This window comes from Lepisma saccharinum, chromosome 29, assembly GCF_977018435.1.
Source record: "Lepisma saccharinum chromosome 29, izLepSacc3.1, whole genome shotgun sequence".
Taxonomy (NCBI): Eukaryota; Metazoa; Arthropoda; class Insecta; order Zygentoma; family Lepismatidae; genus Lepisma; species Lepisma saccharinum.
Genome location: NC_139257.1, coordinates 49,750,283 through 49,777,505, shown reverse-complemented (window position 1 = coordinate 49,777,505; position 27,223 = coordinate 49,750,283). Strand labels below are relative to the sequence as shown.

General features: G+C 38.6%; 1 protein-coding gene across 1 annotated transcript in view; it reads left to right on the top strand.

The window, feature by feature from the left end:
* Positions 1–27,223, top strand: part of LOC145981303 (inverted formin-2-like) — a 156,729-nt gene that overhangs the window by 36,416 nt on the left and 93,090 nt on the right. The window contains exon 2 of the mRNA XM_083114496.1: positions 18,940–19,309. Coding sequence (XP_082970622.1) covers positions 19,047–19,309 — 263 coding nt within the window. The 5' untranslated portion in view covers positions 18,940–19,046. The remainder of the gene's footprint in view (positions 1–18,939; positions 19,310–27,223) is intronic.

Sequence of the window (27,223 nt, the reverse complement as noted above, 5' to 3'; positions counted from 1 at the left end):
ATTTTGATGAAGCAATGGAGGGTTTAGAATATCCAATGTCTGTTCAGAATATTGATAAATTTGAAAAAAAAAAGGCCAGGCACATCAATGGCAAACAATTATCTATTAATGTATTTATTTGTTCTACTGGCCGTGGCAATTGCTTGATAGATCCTCTCAGAATCAGTACACTTGATGATGAATCTGCTATTCCGATTGATCTGCTCTTAATTAAAGGGGATGGCACATATCATTACACTCTGATACATAATCTTGAAGCTTTAGTCAGAACACAACTAGACAAAACTCATAGAATATTCAAGTTGTGCAGAAGATGTTTGTCTGTATTTGATGGTAGAAAAATGGTGAATGGGGTTCGGGAAGTGAATGCAGAAATTGCTAAAAACAAGTTAATTGAGCATCTGAAATACTGTGGCAACCATAAACCTGTTCATATGGTGATGCCAAAGCCAAGTGAAAATGCAAAATTCAATAAGTTTGAAGCCTTGTTGGAACACCCAGCATATATAGTCTGTGATTTTGAATCAAATCTCAAACCTCTTGCATTCTGTAGCCCAGATCCTGATGAACCTTCAATTACACCATACCAGTTACATGAACCTTCCAGTTTTTATTATGTGGTTGTACAGGATGGTGTTGTTTGTAAAGAATATTTATACATGGGACCAGATGCCATCAAAGAATTTGCACATAGAATAGAAAATGAGTGCCATGACATAGCATCTAATATTTTATTAAAATCAAAACCTATGTTGCCTTTAACAGAGAAACAGATTGAAGATTTCAACAAAGCAGAAAAATGCCCGGTATGTGATTCTGAATTTTCAGATGCAAATATCAAGGTTCATCACCATTCTCATACAGATGGTAAATTCTTAATGGCCCTGTGTAAAAGCTGTAATATTGAGATCCAGAGACCAAAATTTGTCCCCATATTTTGCCATGGAGCATCCAATTATGATTTTCATCATTTGATCAGGTACGAGGGGTTTGACAAGCAGAATTTAAATATTTTAGCTGAAAATAATGAAAAATATATTGCCATTAACAAAATAATTAAAGTTAATGGTGTTTCTATTCACTTAAGATTTCTTGATTCCTACAGAATTTTATCGGCTAGCCTGGCTACACTGGCCACTCAATTATCTGATGATCAATTCAAAATCACATGTGCTTTGTTTCCAAATCAGGACCTGAAATTAATTAGGCGGAAGGGTGTATATCCATATGATTATGTTACAGATTTTTCTAAATTTGATGAGTGTTCTCTGCCACCACAACAACAGCAAAATCAGAGCATCTGGAATCACTGATGAAGATTATCACCATGCCCAGTTGATGTGGAACAATTTAAAATGCCAGACATTTGGTGATTATCACAAGGCATATTTAAAACTTGATGTGACCCTCTTAGCTGATATACTGCAGGCATTCAGAAAATCTTCCATGCAAAATTATAAGCTGGATCCAATGTATTTTTACAGTGCTCCGGGCCTAGCATGGTCTGCAATGTTTTTAAACACTAAAATGCAATTGGATCTGATCCAGGATCAGGACATGTATCTGTTTATGGAACAATGTATAAGAGGAGGCATGGTGCAATGTTCTCAGAGATATGCCAGAGCAAATAACAAGTATATTCCTGATTATGATCCAGCACTGCCATCAAATTATATACTGTATGTAGATGCAAACAGCCTGTATGGTTATGCCATGATGGATAAATTGCCATATGCAGGTCTTGAATGGGTTGAAGATTTTAACATTGAGGATCTTAAGAATTTTGATGACAGTAATTATGGCCTATTCTTAGAGGTTGATCTGACAATTCCTGATGATTTACACAAGACATTTTCTGATCTGCCCCCAATTCCCGAGGTTAAGTGCTCACCTGGCTCTAAACAGAAGAAATTGATGATGACTCTAGAGCCGAAACAGGGTTATGTCATATATTACAAAAACCTCCAGTTCCTGATGAATCATGGTGTTCAAGTGACCAAAGTTGGAAAAGTTTTGAGGTTCAGGCACTCAACATGGTTGAAGTCATATATTGATACAAACACAGAGCTTCGAACATCTGCAATGAGCCAATTTGATAAGACCTTGTTTAAATTGATGGTCAATTCAGTGTATGGCAAAACAATTGAAAATGTCAGAAAACATATTGATGTTAAAATAATTACTGACCCCAGCCGGAGCAAAAAATTGATTGCAAAGCCCAACTTCAATTACAGAAGAATTTATGATGAAAATATGGCACTTTTCAACATGAAAAAAACAAATATTAAATTTGATAAGCCTATTTATGTAGGGGCTGTGATATTGGAATTGGCCAAATTACACATGTTAAAATTGTATTATGATGTGTTGAAACCTTTTTATGGTGATTGTGTAAAATTGATGTACATGGACACAGATAGTTTTGTTCTTGATATTCAAACAGAAGATGTTTATCAAGATATGGCACAGCCTGAATTGTTTCAATATTTTGATACCACTGAACATTCAAAAATTAAACCCCACAACAAAAAAGTGCCTGGCAAGTTAAAAGATGAGACACTTGGTGATGTTATTGTGGCATTTGCTGGGTTAAGAGCCAAGATGTACAGTTTTGAAACATGTAGTGGTGTTGTTGCCAAAAAGGCCAAGGGCATTGGCAGAGTAACTGTTGACAAGGAGCTTGAATTTGAGGATTACAAAAATTGTCTCAAATCCCAGAGTTTAATCAGAACATCAGAATCCAGAATTCAGAGTGTGGATCACTTATTGACTAGCAATATTGTAAGAAAAGTGGCTCTGGACCCACATGATGATAAGAGATGTATTTTATCATGTGGCATACATACCCTACCATGGGGGCATTGTGATTTGAAAAATGGTAATCAATGCCCAATTACAGAGCATGATTTGAAATAAATAAACATGCCTATGAACTTATTTGGGTTCAAAAAACAAGCTATTATGGATCTGCCAACACCACAACCCTCTTCTGATATAATATCTAAACTAAGTGCTTTGTTAATTATTCATCTGAACAGCATACTTACAGATGTTGATGATGAAACAGGTAAAACATTCTACATATTTAACAATAATTTAAATCATTACCAATTACCTGTAGGTGGGCAATTGCAATTTATTACAACTCCTGAGGGTGATGTTAAAATTTCAGTAGGGAGAAATATTTATAGAATTAAGCACTCAAACATGATTTCTGGCACTGTATATACTGTTTCTGCTGGTGACTGCTTATATATTGAGGTCCCTGGGTCATATGACAAGCTTATACCCTTTTTTATAGAATTAAGAATCAGATATTCAATAATAAATAACCACTAAAACAAAAATGCCTAATGATATATTTGGCCATACAAGACATGAAGATCACAGTGATGAGATTCTGATGCTTGATGTCAGAGTCAAGAAATTAAGAAGTGATTTACAAGCTTTACAAACCACACTCAATGCCAGTCTTCAATTAGAAATTACAAATTTACAATCACAATGTATGGACCCTCTTCTTAAAATTGACTCAGAACTTAAATTATTGCTTCAGAAATATACTGATCTGGCAACATTGGATAATTGTCAAAGTTTAGAAGAAGCTGTAGCAGCTCTTCAAGCCAAATTTAAGAGCCAGGCCACCAACTCTGAGCAATTGAAACAGCAATTGGAAGAGCAGATAAATAATGTCCAGACACAGCTCCAAACAATTGTCAAAAGCATAAAATCACAAGAAGATTTTGATCTAGTAATTTCAATCTCTCCAAATACCTAATCTGGACCCTCTGAACAATGCCATAGCCGAGGTTAAAGAAAAAATTGAGACACTTGAAAATTTTATGAACAATTTGCCATCTTCTGATGCTTTGAGTGCAATAACTCGGAGTGTTGCAAATATCAAGCTGCAACTTGAAACATATGAAGATTTTGGAAAAATTCAAAGTACCATAACCCATCTTGAGGGTACAATAGCAGCAGTGCAAAGTGATTTGACAAATATACAAGAATCTCTAGAATCCCGCCTGCCCGGTATTGTAGACACACTTGTCAGTGTCCAGGAACAGATCACAAAGCTTGAAAACCTCAACACTGAATCTGAGCTATCTCATTTTCATCACTTGATCGATGATATCCAAACAAAACTTGAAATTTTACAACAATCAACACCCTCTCAGGCTGATATAGCCCTGCTCCAAGATGCTATGCAAAATGTGGCTGATGCTTCTGAATTAAACAATGTGAAATTGGCACTTGAATCTCTGCAAAATACTGTAACAAATCTGCCTACATCACAGGAACTTAAAAATATTAAGAGGGCAGTGACTAGGATATTGAAATCAGAAGATATCAAGAATATCCAGACAGAGATCAAACAACTTACTCAGACAGTGGCCACTCTACCAACTAATCAACATATTAATGAACTGCATGCCCTGTTTGAGGATATCAGAAGACAGGTCCATGATCTTACTGCTCAAAATTCAAAATTGGCAGTTATTGAAAATTTGCAACAAATTGTAGCTAATATCAAGCAACAGCTAGGGACCATGGAATCCAATCAAGCAAATGCTATGTCTGTTTTTGCCACCCAGCTTCAAGAGATTGTGCAACAATACAAGAAACTTATTGTGGACATAAAAATCAAGCCAGGCCATGATGATGTTGTTAGGACCATCAATGAGCACCTTGAATCTGTAACAAGCAGATTGCTTACAGCAGAAAAAGAAATATCCGGCATAATCGAGAATCCAAAACATACAGTAATTCTTGAATTGTACAGCATCCCCAACAAAGAATATGATTCACCATTTACACCACGAGGCAAAATATATATACTGTCCCCTGCACAATTTTATTACCAGTTTTTTGTTGGGGCACACTTAGACCAATCAAGATCAAATATTGGCTTCAACCACAGGCACACCACTACCCTACCTTATCAATAACAAATGCTGATAACAAAGCAAAAATCACCAGTGTAGAGTTAGAGGATTTTACAGATCCCAATACATTAGAAACAGCCTATGCTGAAGATGATGGCTCTCTGGAATTTAAAATACAAATAGGGGACAAATTATATTTAGAAAATCCTGTAGTATCAGCTGCTGAACACCCTATAGTTGCAATATTCTTGTTTACATATTATGTCTAGACAAATTATTGTTGATGAATTACACAGACAAGCCAGACATAATTATAAGAGACTGCCAGTAGTCACAAAAGGCATAGATGATTTATGGCAAGGGGACCTGATTGAGATGGCAAGTGGACAGTTGAAAAACTTAGATAAAATCAACAAGGGCTACAAGTATCTACTCACTGTAATAGACACATTTTCAAAATTTGCCTGGGCTGTGCCACTCAAATCCAAGACTGGAAAATGTGTTACAGAAGCCATCAGGACAATCATCAATCAGAGTGGAAGATCACCGCGCTATTTGCAAACAGATAATGGCAAAGAATTTTATAATTCTGTGTTCCAACAATTTATTAAAAGCCAGTCAATAAAACATTATTCGAGTTACAGTGATCTCAAAGCCTCAATTGTAGAGAGATTCAACAAAACCCTAAAAAATCTTATGTATAAACAATTTACCCTTCAAGGTAATTATAAATGGCTTAATATTCTTCCAGAACTTCTACATAAATATAACAACTCGGTCCATTCCACAATCAACATGAAACCCTCTGAAGTAACTCCAGCTGATGAGCAAAAATTGATCAGGACTGTTTATTATCCTAGATACCAGCCAACAACAAGAAAGGCCAAATACAAGGTGGGTGATCAAGTAAGAATCAGCAAATATAAGCACTTATTCAAAAGAGGCTTTACAAGAAACTGGAGCACTGAATTATTTACAGTGGTTCAAATTAAACCTGGGACCCTTAACACATATATAATAAAAGACCACCGAGGAGAAATTCTCAAAGGCAGATTCTATGAAGAAGAACTCAACAAAACTAAACAGCCTGACACATATCTCATAGAAAAAATCATCCGCAGAAAAGGCAACAAGTTATTTGTCAAATGGCTAGGACTTCCAGAACACAGCTGGATCGATGCAGACAAAGTGATAATATGAACACCTGGGATGTTATAAAAAGGCTGCCAGAACCTGAACAGCAGATTAAGAGAAATGGCAAGTTGCTGCCTGAAAATATTTAGATGTCTTATTGTTGGGCCATCGGCTTGTGGTAAAACTACACTAATGGTTGATAATTTTTTATTGGCACCCAACTGGTTAGACTGGAAAAACAGGCACTTGTATGTCTTCTCTAAGAGCTTGGAACAATTAAAATATCAGCAGTTGATGAAGCTATATGATGGATTGGATATAGCCACTTTTGAACCAGATGTTAAGCCACTTCATGAATGTCTCGATAATTCTGTTGTTGTGTTTGATGACATTATACTGGATAATCAAAACAAGGTTAGAAATTTCTTTACACAGGGCCGACACAAAAACATTGATTGCTTCTACCTGGCACAGACTTTTTCAAAAATACCCAAGCAGCTGATCCGAGACAACAGCAATTTTATATGTGTGTTTCATCAAGATCATACCAACCTCAAACACATACATGATGAATATGTAGGTGGGGACTTGAGCTACAATGATTTTTCCAAGTTTTGCAGTAGGTGCTGGAACCAGGACAGTTATGGGTTTGTCACAATTGATATAACAAGAAAACCCAATAGTGGCAAATACAGAAATAAAATCAACAATTTTCTAGACATTGAAACATATATAAATAACCATGAAAAGGCCAATCATTGATGATCTTAAATTAAGAGATTATCTTGTAAAAAGATTTAAGGGATGGAAATCACAGAACCGAGGAATTTATGAACAACACAAACAAACAGAACAGCCTATCATTGATGCTATTAGTGAATTAGGTAAAAATATCAAAACTGTTACAGAGCAAAATCAAAATTTGATCACAGAGCTTGTACCTGTAGCTGCAAGGAACATATTAGATTATCCAATCACCCCACTTTCCAGTATTCATACACCTAGTCCTGTTGCTCCTCGAAGAATTGAAGCTACTCAGGATCCTATTGAATTGGGTCTTCTTGCTCAAAAATATTTAAGCACACCTAAAGACAACAAAGATGAGGTTTTTGGCTTATATGCTGACACAGAGCGTGATGGTAGCATCATACATAGAATTGGCAATTTCAGAGTAACATTTATGGGAGATGATATAATTGTATATTCAGAATCTCATCTTGGACAAAGAGGTGGTTTTGTTAAATATCCCGGCATACCTGGATTGTGGGAACTGATGACTAGGAAAAGGCCTGGCAACTATACAGATCAAGATTATGAGCACTACAAAGAAATATTAATAAAATCAGATGCTCTATACCAGAACAATGATCCCACACAAAAAAGAGTCAAGTCTAGCAGTGGAGCAAAATACAACAATTTAATCAAGCCCATATGGTCACAAATTAAAACAGGCAGTGGAATCAAACAATACAACACCCTGCCTAAAGAATTTGTCTGGGTTGATGATGTCAGGAAACTTGTAGATAGGTTATTGGTGATAGCTGGGGAGGAAAATGCTGGCAACCACAATTTTTACAATGAAAAGGTTGGAATTATGGACATGATAAGCAAAAAATTGTCTAATTTTATAGTGAATGACACTAAGGGGATTGGATATCTTATAAAAATTATTAATACTCTACCACCTAAATTTTGGAATATTTCTGAGGGCCGGGGGTTGGTAAATGACATTATAAACAAGCTGCCATTTGAACTACACATTCCAGGCTATCAGTATTGTGGTCCAGGCACAAAATTGGACCATAGATTAAACAGAGGTGATCCTGGTGTTAATCCCCTAGATTCTGCTTGTAGAGACCATGACATAGCATACAACACACATTCTGATCTTGACAAGATACATGTTGCAGACAAGAAATTAGAAGAGGCTGCATTTGGTAGATATGTAAGCAAAGATGCTTCTTTGAGTGAAAAAATAGCAGCATTGGGAACCACCATAGCTATGAACACCAAACAAAAACTGGGGTGGGGGCTGTGAATATGTATATAATAAACCTACAATGAAGGCCAAGGGTGTTATGTATCAAATACCTTATGCAGGTCTTAAATCTCTTAAAACTATTGATAGTCTTTTAACCAAAAAGCAGCGGAAGAAAAAAAATTCTTGTCTTGCAAAGGGCCATGGTATGAAATTGTCGCTTAGCACCCCCCAATTAAAAAAATTACAACAATCTAGAAAAAAATCACATGTGGGGGGTTTCATATTTACTATCCCGGCCATCTTAGCAGCACTTGGGGCTGTTGGGAGCTTGGCTGGGGGATCAGCTGCCATAACAAAAACAGTAATAGATGCCAAGAAAAATAAGGCAGAACTAGATGAAATAAAGCGCCATAACCTGGCCATGGAGAAACAAGGCAAAGGTGTTAAGAGAGCCATGAATAAGTTTTAAAAAAACAAGAGCCGCTTACAAACCAAGATGTGAAGCTTTAATCAAGCCACTGGGCATTAAACATTTTAGAGGTGTGTACATGTCTGATTCTTTGCCAGAACAACCACTCAACAAAGAGTGTGGCATTGTTAATTTGGATAAGTACAAAAATCAGGGCACACACTGGATCTGTTATCTTAAATATTTAAACAATGAGGCATTTGTGTTTGATTCATTTGGAGGTGTTCCACCTGAAAATTTAATAAAATATCTAAAATCAGCTAATCTTTATTACAATAATGCCCGTGTTCAAAACTTCAAAGATGTTAATTGTGGACATTTGTGTTTATCTGTTCTCAGATATATGTCTCAAATAAATAAACCATCAATTGAAAATTTTCAAAAAGCCTTGTGGTATTTAAAACATCATGGGGGTATTCCATCTCACCAGCCAAAATTCAATATTGAAACTCAGATTACATGATGATATAGTGTATCCCAAAACAATAGCTCTCAGAGCATTTTATGGCATGTACTTGATCCCTAATATTACACACCACAACAACAAAATTGCAGTAGGGGATCAAAAAATTGTCATCACTCCAGGGCAGTATAATCTGTCCACTCTAAATGCACAATTACCCAGAGGTATAGTGTTAAGTCAAAATTCTGTCACTCACAGAGTAGAGATTGTATCTGCTACAGAAACAGTGGATCTGGGTACTATAGGAGAGCTGTTAGGATTTGAGAACAACACAAAACTTGAAGCAGCCATCAAACACACTGCTATTAATATACCTAAATTCTTAGCCATAGAGACTCTGAATATTCACTGTAATGTGGCCGAGGGTATGATCACCAAATCAAATGGCATAGGCACTCACAAACAAACTGGCATCATTGCAACATTCAAACCTAATTCTGAATTTATGGAGCCAATCATCTACACTCCATCCCCAACATTATATTTTCCTGTGTGCCATAATAGAATAGATAACATTGAATTGATGGTCACTAATGAAAAAGAAGAATTAGTTGATTTTGCTGGAGCCACAAGAACTGCAATCATAGAGATTAATATTTAAATAAAAATACATACAAAAAAAAATGGAAAATATTGAGAGTTATGAGCTACAATCATTCCCCCCAAACAGGAGGACATTTGCAAATTTAAATCAACCCAACACAGAAATTGAGGTTGATCTTGATGTAGGGGATGGCTTTATACACCCCCACAGCGCAGATCTATACATCAAATTTGATGTTGTAAAGCTCGATGGAACAGATTATCCGGCAAATTCAAATATAAGATTGGTGGACAATTTTGTGCCGCATCTGTTCTCTGAAATTGAGATCAGAAAGCATGGTGTTGTTATAAACAGAATAGATTATCCCGGCATTACCTCCACAGCTTTGGCCACACTAAAATTATCCAAAACCGAGGCTTCTTACTACAAAATAGGTGGATTTGAGGCTGGTGATAAAATATTATCTAAGAGCCACACAGTGCTGTTCCCCATGCGCCTGTTGCCAGGATTCTTCTCAGATTACAAAGATATTATGTGGAAGGGTGGTTTAAGAATCACATTTAGAAGAGCTGCAAATGATAATAATGCTTTGATGAGGTACAGCACATTAAACTCTACAGGGGAAGCTCTGCTTAATACCCTACCTGATGAAGGCAAATGCATTATTCAGACTATGGAGCTAAGAATCCCAGTTGTTGAATATGAAGCCAGTTATGCTCTTAAATACAAAGCAGATATAATAAAAAATCCACAAATTCCTTTACAATTTTATACATATCAATGTGTACAGAAGCCCGCAACTGGTACTTATTATGAGTTTGATGCTACAAATTCATTCTCCAGTATACAATATGACATGCCGGATTTTGTGGTGGTATTGTTTCAGACTGAAAGACACAATAATCAGGAAAAAAATTCAAGTAAATTTGATAACTGCAGCATCAAGAACATATATCTTAAAAATGGCAGAAATGAGGTATTTCCTAGAGAAAATTATAATTTAGACATGTCCAAGGATGATTTCCTTAAATTATATGAAGCATTTACAGCATACAAAAGGGTCACTACTGGCAATACTGACATGTATTACACACCAGATGAATTCAAAGCACAGAGGCCCATGTTTGTCATCAACACTTCAAAAAGGAAACAAGTTGTGGTTAATGACAGGACAAACATTAAAATTATCTGTGAATTCCACGATACACTTCCTGATGACACTATATGTAGTGTTATTCTCATAGGTGAAAAATCATATGTTTATGATGTAAGAAATGAGAGAGTCACAGAGCAATTCTAGAAGAATTACATTGTTTTAATATTAGATAAACAAATTGAACCTGGTATCCAATTGAACTTAAACCAGAAGTAAATGTGTGTGTGTGTGTGGGTGTGTGTGTGTGTGGGTGTGTGTGTGTGTGTGTGTGTGTGTGTATGGGTGAGGGGGGTATGTGTGTGTGGGTGTGTGTTAATACGTTTTAGCTTAGTTTTAGGTGTGGGCAAAAAAAATATCAAGAGGGGCATATTTTTAACAAATTTATGGACAACAATCTCACAGAAGTGCCTTTTATAAGTGTAGGCAAATCAATCTGAGGGGGCTCATCATTTGTACACTAGGATTGAAAATTCTTAGAATTAAGAGCATATTACACTTGAAGAATTGGGGAATAAGGGCATCTTGGCATAATTTTAAGTGTGGGCAAATCGGGCTGTTTAATTATATGAGCTCATCATTTGTACACTTGTAAGTGGCACTGGTTGTAGCACCAATTACACTACTAACTATCGTTTTATACAGGTATATTAAGGCATATTAAGGCATATTCTTTTTGAAAAACTTTTCATGAGAGAAATATGTAACCAAGCATCTTCTTTGCTCATATAAAATTATGAAATGTGCTCATCAAATATGAGAGAGGAGCCTATTAATATTCCTAAATCTTTATGACTGCCACACACTTGAATAATAATAAATTGCTTTATTAAGCTGCGAGGTTCAGCCTAGGGATGTTCCAAAAATAATCGGACTACACGGGCTCGTCCATTGGTGATACCTATTCGCCGAATTAGTACTCCTCGATTACAATAAGTGTATAAGTGATAAGGGATTTAAGTCACCAATGTCCGTGGCATGCTACGTGGGCAGGATATGGAATGTCATTGTGCTTGTTCATTTATCTTTTCTCATCAGTTCATCATTCACACTCGTCGCTTCGCTTGTGAGGTGAAATCAAAATAAGGAAAATGCAAGTTTGATATGTTTGGATCCTCGCTTATCGTTTTTAGTTGTTGCAGCTCGTGAAATGCAATGCCGAACGTTACGTGATGGGTGCGTGGGTGTATGTATTCATTCCCACAATGACTTGCATCACTGTCCCGATCGGGAAACGGGTCACTTTTGTCAGCTGGAATGTGGAATGTTCTTGCCGCACCCGAGCTTACGTCACCATTGCAAGTAAGAGTTTCTTGTCATACCTCCAACGGACTTTTCACTTTCGCAGACAATTCTCCCTCCTCTTTACAGTTTGAATGATCATCGCAACGGTAAGAATTCTTCGTAGCAATGTTGCCAGATATCGCCACGAAGAAAATGACCAAAGCTCATTGTAATAATTAATCCTGAAGTTTGTATTTAGATATGTTGAAGGATTTATTCAATTTATTTGAAATTCTGCATGGCATGGCGTAACGATTACCTTACTGCGCATCTAAATCAGAGATCCGGGGTTCGAATACTGTGATTTGTGTTGCATAGGCGTAACTTGGGGACAAAGGGGACACCCTTCATCATTTTCATTATATCATCACTCATCCTCATTGTACAGATTCGCCAAAAGTAACAGAAAAACTACGCTAAATAACAAAAATAAAATCTTCAATGTACACTCCAGTGTTGCCACAATCTGTAGGCACAATTTCCCTTTGCAAGGGGTAAAATTTCCCATTTCCCATTTTTTCCCTTCATCTAAAGAAATAATAATAATAATAAATATTATCGTTGATCCATGTTCGTATGTATGTATAAAATGTTAAACATTTTAACTTTGAAATACTACGACGCGAGTGGTCCCGGTTCGAATCCCGGCGGGCCTCCCCCATGGCGCAGTGGTAGCGTCATTGCCTTGTAATCAAGGGGTCCCGGGTTCGATACCCGGTGGAGGCACAATTGGTTCGGATTCCACTTTAAACTGTAGGTCCAGTCCCGATTAGCCATACTGTGTATAAAGTGGACTAAAAACAGCAACTCGAATCCCGACCTGGGATGGCTGTTTGTGAGTGTCCATTCATAAATTTCATCATATCATCACATATATCACATATCTTTGCAATTAGCCACAAAATTCCAAAGCCGGGACATAAGGGTGAATGGTCAATGACCTCCAGCCCCAAACGGTAGCCAGATGTGGATCAACCCAAATTCTACCCTTCCTCTCAGAACAAAGTATACGACAATATTTTTTAAAAAAATCTCATTTTCAAAACTGGAATCTCTTATAATGTTTAATATTTATTAATGTTTAGTGTCTTAAAATTTCCCTGCAAATCCGCTATTTTTCATCGAATTTCCTTTCCCTTTTCACTTAAAATTAGCTCCAAATTTCCCGTCAAAAATTGAAATTTCCCTTCATGTGGCAACACTGGTACACTCCTGTTCACATAAAGTGGCACATTTAATATAGTTGGACAGTTAAAGTATGTGTCACTTTTTCTGGACAGGAGTGTACGTATGACAATATAGTACTTCACGGTTAAGAAAAAAGAATCGGTTCTATATTTCAAGTGCCTATCGGTGAAATGCATTTAATTAGAAAATTGGGGTTAAGCACTTCCTTCCGGCGAACCAAATTCAGAATACGGTTACTGAGTCAAGGATATCTTATCGGGAAGGAAATTGGGTGAGGTTACTCAAGATTGGAACTAGAGAACGATATCTTCTCATTTATCAGTCGCATGTCAATCGCGTGGACTGAAATGGCTTCCTGGCCGATGACGACATGAACCGCGTGGATGTTGGAATTCACAGAGGGTTGATTGTTGGCTTTTGGGAAAGAGATAACGTTTTAAACTTTATGGCAGGGTTGTTAAAGGCCCAGAAATTTACCATTTTAAATAAATTCAATTCCGGTCCAGGAGACAAAATCAGCAAGCAAAATGGGTTCTGAACTTTCTCGCATCGTTGATTGAATTTTGCCGGTATATCATATATTTTTCGATATAAATGTGTGACCGATGCACGAAAGCTCTTGGATCCATTTACAACCAGGTGGCTGTAGCCTGTGTGTGATGACGTAATCCCGGTCAGTGTTTCCAAACACGTGCTTTTGTAACTGAAGAAGGTAAGTTTCCGCAAATGGTTTTTGGGGCTATGTGTCAATGGTTCGTGGGGCTATGCGAGAATAGTGTGTGGGGCTACGCATATTTTTTTTCGAAACCAATTTTTAACTATTGTAACCTAACCGTGACCCTACCTAACCTAACCTTACCGGAAATGGTTCGTGGGGCTATGCGTCAATGGTTTGTGGTGCTACGTAGGTATTGTTGGGTGCAGTGGGGTGGAAACACTGCATGCCAAGTACAGTATTGAAACTGCGACCGCCATTTTGCGTGTTACCGAAGGCAAAAAGAAACGAAGAAAACTTACTCGATATGTCGCAAATAGAGCTTATTTCCGTGAAATAAGCGAAATGCCACCTTCAGCAATGGATCTCAATGCAGAATACGTAAGTACGAATAATCAAAATAATGAACTAGCAAATTTCAGCCGTTTGTCCGATACGAGAAATTTACCGAACCTTTTTATCTGTAAAGAATTTGAATTCTGTTCAGGAACCTTTTTCCCGATCAATTTAAATCCGGTCCAACTTGGACCGAATTTAAATTGTGCGAGAAAAAAGGTTACGGTCCTGTTACGGAGCCCAATAGAACCCAGCGCCTCCACGATGGCGCAGTGGTAGCGTCGTTGCCTTGTAATCAAGGGGTCCCGGGTTCGATACCCGCTGGAGGCACAAGTGGTTCGGATCCCACTTTAAAACTGTAGGTCCAGTCCCGATCAGCCTTCCTGTGCATAAAGTGGACTTAAAACAACAAATCAATCAATCAAACCAATGAGTTCCTGGACCTGCAATAACCCTGCTTTACAGTGGGAATCCAAAATTTACCCCCGAAAATAAGCTACTTTGGTGATGCTTGTTCAGGCGACATAAGGTTTCGTGATTGGGGTTCGGCCTTCTGGTCGAGCTGCCGCTTGGCTTAACAATGGCCCATATCAGTATGACGTCATCATGCGAGATTGAGTCCAAACAAAACCGTCACATGTTGTTTTCCAATGCGACAACATTGGATTTTCCAAAGCAAGGGACAACTTATAACTTTTAAAATTGTGACAGCAGTTATGGAACAAAATTTGGATATGTATCTTACACCGGTGTAAATATTATATTTCGGAGAATGCCTTACAGAGGATAAAGTAAGGAAAATCAGGAGTAAGAAGTCAAATAAAGCGAATGTTCGTTGCCGGTGTTCGATTCTAAACCGCAGCCAATCCGCGGCGCCGCTGCAGTCACGTGAGAGTAATATTTTTAATGGAGGGACAATATTCATCAGTATCAGGTTGAACACGGGTCTTTCAATATATAGACACTTGAACTATACCGGGTGTTTCATAAATAATTGAGGGTTTACAAAAAATATTGCAAGTAAAATATTGAACTTATGTTAATGAAACCAGTCCAGGACGAACAAGGAACTCATTTTTTGGTACACTTACAAATGTTCAATGTGTGCACCACGAGTGACACGGAGCACATCGACACGATAGTCTACTTCTTGCAACACTCGCATCAACATGGGCCTGTCGAGAGCAGGAGTGCCCATCCTCCCCCTCCCAAGGCCAATGGCGCATCCCCCCAAAGTCATGTCGTGCGTCCCCCTCAAAATCATATCATTCGCGGTCTCAAACCATATCATAATCAGCGTGTCCATCGAAAGTAACTTTTTCCTTCGCTTTACTGAACACTATACTTGATCTGCCCCTCCTCCCTAAACATTGGGCCCATCACTCAAGACCACCCCTAAAATCGTTGATCATTAGGGGGCGGAAGTTGATGACCTAAAAAATATAGGTATATGACCTATAGAATGTCCTAAAAAATGGGGAAAATGCAAAAACGACCATTAAATTTATTAGTTTCAGGTTAAAAATTGAAATGCAAAGGAAATTAAACAAAATGCAAACTTGCTATCAAAAAAAAAAAAAAAAAAAAGAAAGGCACCAAATTATACCACACACACATTCAATTAAAATATGCAACAAGGATTTGCAATGGAAAAATCTTACCTTAAATTTGAGTTTGTCCCAGACGGACACCTAGTAGTTTCCCCCGACACAACAAAGACTGTCACCAGTTCAGCATTTCTTTTGCTCGTAAATTGCAATTCTGCGAGATATATATAGGCCTATGTTCACCTTGGTGAAAAGACTCAAGAATATTACCAAAATGAAAGAAGTGACAAAATATGACGAAACAATACACCGAATATTGCGAAAAATTACGGAAAATGCCGAAAATCAGGGAAAATGACCTAAAACCGGAAAATTGGCAAAGAATGCAAAAGAAGGCACTTTAAAAGTACCTTTTTTGGGTTCTAGACGAAGTGTAATATAGTGCATATTTAATGGGCATCGTGTCCGAGATGTCAGAAAAAGGATGACATTTCATCAACTTCCGCTCCCTATTGATCATAATCGAGAATATAGCTTGTCTTGTAATGCAGCTATAGTATAAAAACCTCACATGTACCTCATTAAAGCTCCAAACACGCATCCTAGCAACATATTAATGCGAGCGAAGCGAGCAAGAATATTTTTACAACCATTTCTTTGCAGGCTTTCAAGAATATTAATTTAATGGGGTCTCAATACTTTCTTAGTCTTTTCCAGCTTCTCTTTTGGCAAGTTCGGGGTCGAAAACGTGTTGATACCATATCGCTAGATACAGTCTCCAAAATTTAATGTTCGAACTCTCTCTCCAGTACAGAAATCCCTTGACAATCTAAGATTTAACACTTTATCAAGAGCTTCCTATCTCCACCTTTAAGTCAATTTTAGGCCTCCCCGATGGCGCAGTGGTAGCGTCATTGCCTTGTAATCAAGAGGTCCCGGGTTCGATACCCGGTGGAGGCACAATTGGTTCGGATCCCACTTTAAACTGTAGGTCCAGTCCCGTTTAGCCTTACTGTGCATAAAGTGGACTTAAAACAACAAATCAATCAAGCAATTAATCAATCAATTTTAAACTTACTGTTGATATTGAAGAGTGGATATTGCCTCCTCCAAAAAAATAATTCTCAGTCTCCACACCAGAATTTCCGCAATAGTCTAAGACTTCAGAATCCCCCCAGAACCCATATGTCAATTAAGGCCTAATATGTAAAGGTTGGATAATGGATGAAATATGGTATTATTTAGGGTGTAAAATCTTTACATATATTTTAGAAAAAATATAAATGTTGAATTTTATATTATTTGTAGGGAGAAACCTCCCCCCCCCCAAATCTCGATGGTGCAACCTGCGCCATAATCCCCCGTTGTGGGCACCCCTGGTCGAGAGTGTCCATCGCTGCGATGATACGCTCCGTCAGGGCTGCGATATCACGCGGGAACGGTGAAACGAATACCCTGTTTGATGAAACACCCTAAAAAGAAGTCACACGGTGTAAGGTCCGGTGATCTTGGGAACCAAACATTGCGCAAAATACTGTGAATGATGTGGGTGATTTGAGTGTCGCCTAGCGACAGGGATATGAACTTTCAGCTTAACAAAACATACACGCAAAAACTGTTTGCCTTCTGGTCATTTTTTACTTGTATAGAATGTGGCGAAGCGGTATTCAATAGAATTATGCACTAAGTATCAGAGTTGAGCGATCATACTGTAATCATTTTAAATGATTGCATTGCCAAGGCTGTAATTTCAAACCTGCTTCGGTGATCCATTTCGCCATTAAAATACAGTTTATTGCATACACAGACTATATATATCACACTCTGGTTAATCGTATTGCCAAACGCCACTTTCAATTTTCCTGGGTTTATTGCAGAGGCGTCTCGTGAACGCATGCGTGAATTGTGGGAAAAAGGACAGCTGCTCTGCGACGACATTCATGAGCATTTCTACATTCTAATTTCTTCATATAGGAGAAGTATTTATTTTACACGTGAGCTCTGAACTAAGCTTATATTACATTTCTTGGATTTGAAGTGACGCATGCGTCAATTGTGGGAAAATAATTATTACTTTCTTTCACTTCAGATCCAAGAAATGTAATATAAGCTTAGTTGAGCGCTCTCGTGTAAAATAAATACTTCTCCTATACGAAGAAATTAGAATGTAGAAATGCTCATGAAATGCTCATGAGCGATCATACTGTAATTATTTTAAATGATTGCACTTTTAATTTTCCTGGGTTTATTGTAATTTAAGTAGATTCAATGTTAAGTTTCTTTCGCCAATTGTTTTTTGTAATCCTGAAGGGTATTTTGAGATGTTCATATCAAAATCACTCTTAGGTTTGATCTCAGAATAGAAGTATGTGTGTTCTATTTAGATTTTGATTTATGTTAGTTACCGTCGCTTTTCTGCCACTTTTGGCTAATCACGACGATGAGAATTAGTGATGATATGATGAAATTGATTGACACTCACAAGGAACACTCACATGCCTAGGCCGAGATTCGAAGCCGGAACCCCTGGCATCCTAGCGCTCTGTGCTAACCACGCTACAGAGGTTGGTTATTGAAAAATCCATGATCAACTGACTTGATGTGATGATAGATTTGAGTAAATTAGCTTGGATAAGGTAATTTGGACAGTGATGGTTCGAAGATTTGCGATGCAGAATATATTTTTTCGGCTACAGCCGGATTGCGCACACTTTTCCGGTTTTATCAGTGGTATCTGATAAGCCGTTGACAAGCTGTCACAATGTACAGGATTGCGCACAAAAAAATGAGATGTTGTCAGATGTAAAATGTTCTCAAGCCGTTCTTACTGCTGTTGTGTTTGTGTGTGGAGTTCCACGTGTTTTTGCTGAGTTTTGCCTAACCTAACATATCTTGACTTGCTACATTTACTGGTCAAATTATGTTTTATTTAATCCGTAAGAGATTTTATTTCTAATTTCTCTCTCTTCGTGTAAAAAAAAAAAAAAGAGCAGTTTTGCGCACAGACTTTAAATCTATCAAAGTGGCAACGTTGGATCAAAATCTGTGAGCAAGACAGGTCAGTGAGATTTGTGTGCTCTAAAGTGTGCGCAATTCGGTTGCGGCGATTTTTTCATGTTGATGGTCAAATCTCAAATGTATAGTCAGTCATTCTTCTGCTTGAGAAATTTTCAGCCAATGTATGATTTTTGACGATCGGCAATAAGTGACTCTAATAATCGTAAACTATATCATTTCAGGACATTTCGCCTTTCTCGGATGAAAGAAGAGCAACCGGGTTTTGTTCCCGCCAGACACAAACAAACTTCTTGGCTGATTCGGGAGCGCTGACATATTCCATGACAGAATGACAACGTCCTTAGGGCAGCAGCTGTGGAACAGAGCGAGACTCAAGGCCCAACAGAATTTGACGTCGGAACCCGATGTGCTCCCTGACATAGGAGGGAGTCCCCCTCTGCTCCGTAGGACGTCGAGTCAAAGGCTTCTGGAAGATCTGAACAAGGGCCACGACCTGGGACGATGGGATCCCGAACTCTGCGTCCAGCTCATACGGATTCCTGCGGTCAACAATTACTCAGCAGTGAAGAAGTTGTTGGAGAAAGCATCAAGGTATGTGGAAATATTGTATTACAATATTTGTTCAATGTATTGGCCAGCATTGTCAAAACACAACTGTAGGCTGTCACCCATCGAGCCATCAAGTCCCGCAAAATAGCACGACACTCAGAAGCAATTCGCTCACACAGCTGCTGTTTGTCCCTGATTTTCACACTGTATCACTTTCGTCTTGCTTGGCTCCCCAATCTACAGATTTGAATCCAATGAATTTTGCAGTGTGAGGCTTCCTAAAAGCACTGCATTCGCATAGGATAATGACTTCTACCCCTTCCTCAGCCGTCAACATGGTACACTTACAAGAAGATATTGCAAACATTTCACATTTATCGTCATACGCCTATGGTGCGGGACTTTTGGGCCATCCTGTATAATTGAATGATGTATTTTTTGTTCTAGTTTTTAAGTCCACGTTGTGCACAGATAGGCTAATCGGGACCAAGCCTACAGTGTAAGGTGTGGTGCGAACCGCTATGTACAGTGGGATCCATGAATATTACCGTGCAAATTGTCCATGACTATTTTCATTCATTTTTCTCTTGCATTCTGTGTGTTTTTAAGCGATGGATTTTTTATGTATGCTGGTGCAGAAGTTGTCAACAGCTTGTTTTGAGTGTTCTTTTAATTCTTGAAGCTCTTATTGGGTCAAATAAAGTGCACGAACATGGTGATGGACAATTTGCGCTGTATTACTCATGGATCCCACTGTACCTCCATTGTGTGACGCCCACCACATAATTTACAAAATTCAATGTTTAACGTTAAATTATGATGAGAAATAATTGTGCATAATATGACGTCATAATTTCTTTGACACAAGTTTGTAATCCGTTCCAATGGTTATTAACTAACCTTAAAATTTTAGTTTTGCTTACTAAGTGATCTGATTTATTGATTTTATGTTTGATGTGAAATTGATTATTGCAATTGATTTAAAATGTGTGACTTAGTGTGATCAAGCAAGGTTTTGAAAATTATACAGCGTTGTCTCGAACTAGAATTTCATTTTGTGAGTGCAGATTGTTGTAACTAACATCAGCGGTAGTTTTATGGAGTCCTGATATTATTATAAAAAAGCCTTATGCATCCCACTTCTGATCTGGCCTCATAGTAGGTTTGAACGTCTTGTGTTCTCCGCAAAGAAGTAATAAGGCAATTTAGAGTGAGAAAACCAGGAACGTAACAATTGGATATTAAATCTGAGACCCATTTATTGCAAGACGACGACGTTATCACTACGCCATCAGAGAGGACTAATTGATTGATTTCACTTGCGTTCAAGATATACAGCGTGTCCATAAAGATACTGTCATACTTTAAAGTGGTATTACGTCGCTTTGGATAATCGTATTTAAATGAAATTGGTGATATTTGAAACAAAAACTCAAATATTTTATTTTACAACTCATAGACATTGAATGTGCCCCCCCTCCCCCCACGAGTGCCCCTGCAGACATCAAGGCGATATTCCCATTCATGCCACACACGCTCCAACATATCCAGGGATGGACTGGATTGCAGAAGTGATGCGAATTTGAAGTTCTTGCAGGTTTTGAGGCAATGGGGGTACATAGACACAATCTTTTATGTAACCCCATAAAAAAGTCACAGACCGACAAGTCAGGTGACCTCGGCGGCCAATTGTAGAAGACATTATCATCATTTCCGGCACGTCCAATCCATCTTCCTGGAAGCCGCTCATTCAGATGTTTCCGAACATGTAAATGCCAGTGAGGAGGTGCTTGTTGAAAAATAAATTCATTGCCTTCATTTTCTTCCAATTGTGGAAATAACCATTCAGTGAGCATGTCAAGATAAGCTGGACCTTTCACAGTGGCCTCTCGAAAGAAAAATGGGCCATAGACTTGACGTTTCGATACGGCACAAAAGACATTCACTTTAGGGGAGTCTCTTTCAACTTCCAAAATTGCATGTGGATTCTCACTCCCCCAAATCCTTACATTATGTCTGTTCACTTTTCCACCAACGTGGAATGTTGCCTCATCACTGAAAATTATTTTTCCTGACAGATTTACGTTATCCTCCATTAGTAACATAAAATGTTCAGAGAAATCTAACCGTTTTACAGGGTCATCAGGTTTCAACTTGTGCACTAATTGCAGTTTGTAGGGGTGAAGCTTCAGTCGCGTACGCAGGATCTTAGATACGGTGGATTTAGGGATGTTCAACTGCTGACTAGCTCTACGTACAGATTTCTTAGGACTACGAACAAATGCCTCCCGCATTGACAGATGGTCTCCCTGAATGGCCTTTCCTTTGATGACATATGCAGCCACGATCCACAAAATCCCGGTACCATTTCAAAATTGACGTGTGTGCAGGAGCCTGATTTTGAAACCGCCTATAAGCACGCTGAACCTTCACCAAACTCTGCGTGGAATGATAAAACACACCAACACGTTCACCAAACTCTGCGTGTAGGGGAAAGTGGGGGAATTGCGACCACCTAAGGGAGATTTTAAAAATCTCAAAAACTACGCAGTGAAACAAAAAGAAAATGTGGGCCTGAAAAAGCAATGTCTGTAGTACATCTCTGCGTATCACTTTGCTCCCTGTCGTTAATAGTTATCTCTGTAAACGTCAAAAAGTAACAATGTGCGTGTGAGCGCTATTGCCCTATTGGTAGGGTAATGGCACTCAGTAATCATCCTAATAGTAAATCAATACCATTTTTGTACTCTACAGAAACTATATCTTTAAGTACTTATATTTATTAATATGCAGATACAAATTAAATTGAGCACAATTTTGCACAAAAATGCACACATAGGACGCTTATTATGAGAAACGTGTTTGCACCCTTCATGTTCCCATCACAAACAGCGTGAGCGTCATTACCCGATAGGCGCCATATTATGTTATATGTTTCTCTCTCTTGAAGAACCTAAAATGTTTACTTTATAATAATTAAGAAATAAACAGGAGATACTATTATTATACCTGTAAAATTTTCAAGACTCTAGCTTAAACGTTCCGTCTACTTACCTTGCACTTTTTTCCTTCCCAATTTTATAAGAAAATATCATGAATTCGTTTTTCGCACCCTGCTTCTTAAAAGTCAACTCCACATGTGCCGCCTTTTGTTTGGTGCCTTGTAGTACTGGGTTCTAGATGTCAGCACAGGTTACTCTTCAATAACACCCTCCGTAACGAGTACAGAGGGGTGAGCGCCATTGCCCGCTGAGCGCCATTCCCCCACCTTCCCCTAATGATATTCTAAAACACTCCAACTACGTTCTTAAATCTAAAAGGAAAACATTCACATGTAACCTGCCTGCCTGCTAAATATCCAACAATGAACCCGTATCGTCCATTGTTGTCAGGAGTGAATTTATTTCAGTTTTTATGTTTGATCCCGTTCATTGTTGTCCATTGCTGATATTGGTGTCCATTGTTGACATGCACAAAAATATTTGAGTTTTCTTTCAAATGTCACCAATTTTATTTAAATACGATTATCCAAAGCGACGTAATGCCACTTTAAAGTATGACAGTATATTTATGGACACGGTGTATAAAAAAGTCTATCTTTCTGGACCAATTGGGACATAACCTGATAGACCTTTCCCAAGTGGAGGTCAGTGCTTAAGACACCTTCAAATTATCCCTATTTCCATCCTGTACTTTCGTACTGGAGGACCACTTACTTGTATATTATTTTCGGTAAATGTCTGTTATATCGGAGACACATTAAAATCGGATATTTTGTGTTTCGAATGGTTCGTACTTACCAGTTGTGTATTGCGGAACATAGTTGAAGGTGCCATTATGCTTTTTACACGAAAATAACTTCGATTTTTCACATTACGAGTAATTCTTTTGGTTCCTTTCTTCCGTTGCGGAACATACAATATGGCGCGCACAGCTGTGGATAATCGCGCGTCGTGCTTGTGTTTTGTCGATTTGGAGTGGGTACGCAGTGTTTCCAACCTTCTTAACCGAAAAATACCTACTTTCGTGTTCATTATGTCATCACAAACCATTGACGGATAGCCCCAAAAACCATTCACGATAGCCCCACGAACCATTGACGGATAGCCCCAAAAACCATTCACGATAGCCCCACGAACCATTAACGGGTAACCCCAAAAAACATTCACGATACCCCCACGGACCATTTCCGGTAAGGTTAGGTTAGGTTGTGTTAGGTTAGGTAAGCATAGTTTTAAAAAAATTCTCGTAAAAAAAAGGCACGTTTGGAAACACTGGCGAGACCGCGTGACTTTCGACGCTCGCGCCATCTGCAGGAACATAATGGAAACAACGGCATAATGTTGTCGCTTTGCACAAAATGCAAGTTTATTATATCAAAAGTGTTTATTTCTTGTTGTGCAGCATTCTACGGTGAGAAAATACCTCCACGAACTTTCAAAATGCTACAGAAACAGTGGCGATTTCTCTGGGTGTGTAAGTCGTGTGTCAACGGCCAAAGGAAAATGAAATAAAGAAGAAAGTATCTGTACTCTTATAAATTACGATTTTGAGCGTTTTTCTTCAATTGTCAGTCACGAGCGCCCGGTAGTTTTCGAACGCGGCGCAGCGCGCAGTGGTTGTCAGGCAGGCAGATCGGTCCGTGACGGGCAGGGCGTTGCGAGGAAATCCAACGTCTTACCACTGCCAAAACATAGGATGACCGCGCATGCGCACCCTGCCACCCACCGGCATGGTTACCTTCTCAAGGCGTTGTATTTGTTCCCAACGATTTGGCTTTCATTCGCCCCGCGTTCCGCGTTGTTTTGCTCGTGATTGTTGTGCATTACTTTTTAAACGTGTGGTGTGAAGTGATGTGATAATTTTAAGATGGAGAATAGTGAAAGTGTTGTGCAAAAGTATTTAAATAATTTATTTTCTTCGCTTTCGTATTCAGAGAAGAAACAAGTGATTGACAATAGTCGACTATGTTCGAATCTCACGATGTCAACATGTGTTAAAGGAAAAAGTTGTGCTGGAAAAGGTTTTGAGAGACATTTTCGAAAAGAACTCTATGAAATTTCAGACTGGCTTTGCGGGTGTGATGTGGTGAATAAATTTTACTGTTGGACATGTTTATTATTCTAGACTAGAAAAGGTGTTGGGAATTGTCAAGGGTATGCGGATTTGAATCATCTCAATACTGCAGTGAGAAAACACAGCGAGTCTGAATTGCATCTTTATAATAAAGTTTCTTTAAATTTAGTAGTTTTGTTGCCACTCCTACTAGAATTGACGGTCTTTTGGATACTCAACGAAAAGCTGAAATAGAGCTACACAGTGAAAAAGTAAAAGAGAACAGGGAAATATGAAAGAGGTTGATTAACGCCGTCTGCTATTTAGCAAAGCAAGAACTGCCATTCCGAGGCCATGAGGAAAATGCAGCATCTCTAAATAAGGGCAATTACATGGAATTCCTTATTGCAAGTGTCGAGTTTGATCCCTCATTAAAATAACATTTATTAAATTCTACAGTTTTTCGCGGTACTTCGGCAGGCATTCAAAATGATTTAATAAATTCAGTTTCGGATGTTCTGAGAGATGAAATCTACAATGAAATTCAAAACACAGACTTTGTGGCTATCATGGTCGATGAAACATCAGATATTAGCAATAAATCTCAGGTGTCAACCGTGTTACGTTTTTTTTTCGACCTCACAGAAAAAGTCATTGAAAGATTTCTTGGATTTCATGACATGATCGCCGATAAAACTGCAGGTTTCTTTTTAGTCACGTGACTGAAATAATGGATAAATATACTAAGTGTGGGGATAAATTAATTGCCCAGACATACGATGGATATTCTGTAATGAGTGGTCATTTGAATGGCCTTTAAAGTAAAGTTTTGGAAAATTATCCGAAAGCTTTTTATACGCATTGTTATGTTCATGTAATGAAGTTGGTGCTGCAACAATCGTTAGAATGTAACAAAGAGCTTAAGGTGTTCTTTTGTGGTCTTAAATCACTTAAATATCATTCTCCAAAGAGGTTACACGAACTTTCTGCTCCCATCATTAGCTCCTACCAGATGGAATTTTACCTCTAGGCTAGTGTGGACAGTCAATGACAACAGAGAAGCACTGCTTATATTTTTTGAACATGTTAGTGAAAGTGGAGACTTCGATCATTTGACTTCAATGACTCCAGAGGATTTTCTAGCTTCTTGAAGGACTTCGAAAATATATTTTTAAAAAAGGCTTTATCCAACTTGCTTGCCTTTTCAGACGTATTATTTATTCAGTGTATTGCAGTCTAAAAATGTTGATATTTTGTATTGCAGTAATAAAATAGCTGAATTTCAACAACAGCTGAAAAAGGAAAGTGAGAATTTCGAAACACTATGGAATTCTATAACTGGTGCAGTAAAAGAGGAAGAGATTGTTGAAATGAAAAGGAGGCGACTGAACAACGAATCATACAGAAGGTCGTTCAGGATCTCTGAGGACAATGTTGGAAGGGTGATAAGTTCATGAAAACCCATGTCGCCACCAACGATCATGCTCAATTGGAAAACCAGCATTCCGCCCTATAGCCCGACAACGTAATTTCCATTGCAACAGACTTTTCCAAAGAGTTATCATGTCTAACTTTTCCCACTCCTCCTGACAGGCTTTCCAGAGGCCATTGAGAGTACGTGGACGTCTCTTTCCTAAGGCCCGTTTTAGGAGTCCAAATGCACAGAAGTCCATGGGTGACCCATCTGGCGCCTTGACCGGAATGTCGTTGTAAGGAATTGCACGGATGCCACTTTCCACCTCCATTCGCTGTAAGAACAGACGAGTCGAACGGGAGGAATGGCTGGATGATTTATCTTGGTGCACCCAGACCTGGTTTTTGGCCCCCCCATACAGTGCCGGGATATCTATGTTATAAATGGGTGTTAAAACCTCATCCTGATAGTACGTGGAGTTCACCTTCACATTATTAGCTACACGGCGAATTGCTAGCTTGCCATTATAGCAGTATCCAGCGATGATCATGAAACCCCGTGGAAAACTTTCCTGGCATTCTCGATACAATGTTTGATATTTATTTTTGTCGCGAGGGCGGTAGTAAATCGCGCTGGGTTTGTGACAGTCACTAAAGTAGACATATGCTTCGTCTAATGTCACCACATTTTTCCATCTCTTCCCTGCAAGATGGGTCTCATAGAGCTTTCTAGCGTTCGTGCGACGTTCCGCAATGTGACGAGGCAACAGCTTGTGAACTCGCTGCTTATGTCGCATTTCTAGTTGCAGATCCTTCTTGATTATGGTGTTCAGTGTTGACACAGACATTCCCAACTTACGTGCGATATTCCTTTGGGGGGCAGGGTTACCACCTGACACAAGGGCCTTCACTTTTCGCACTATGTCCGGTGTACGACACGTAGCTGCTCGTGGTTTTGCCTGTTTCTTCCCCTGTGGAATTAGGCCCAGTCAGCCTTTGCCTTTTTTGTTCAATACCGCACCGATCCCGTTCTTCGATATCGCAAAACCACGCTTCTTGCACATTCCTTTGATTGCCGAATAGCTTTATTTAGCATCGGAAAGGGCTGTTATGTAGCCCTCCCAGTATGGTTCAATTTTCTTCGGCATCGTTGTAGGTAAATGGCACAACACTCTGCACACGCGTTCTCGGTACTGACGTGACTCAGCATGCACCGTTTGGAAGGACTGACGTTGATAACAGCGCCGCCAGCGGCTCTCAAAATCGTCACCAGAGATCCCGAACAACCTTCTGTAGAAAGACCAGTGCCGGAGGCTTTACTTTGAAATCATTGATAATATCAGCAACCAGATAACAATTAGATTCGCATCATTTGATAAATTGCAATATTTTGATTTACTAAATCCCACAAAACTTGAATAAAACTTGAATAAAAGAGAAAACTTTCCTCACCATCTCCTACATAAATTGTAGGAAATTTATGGCAGT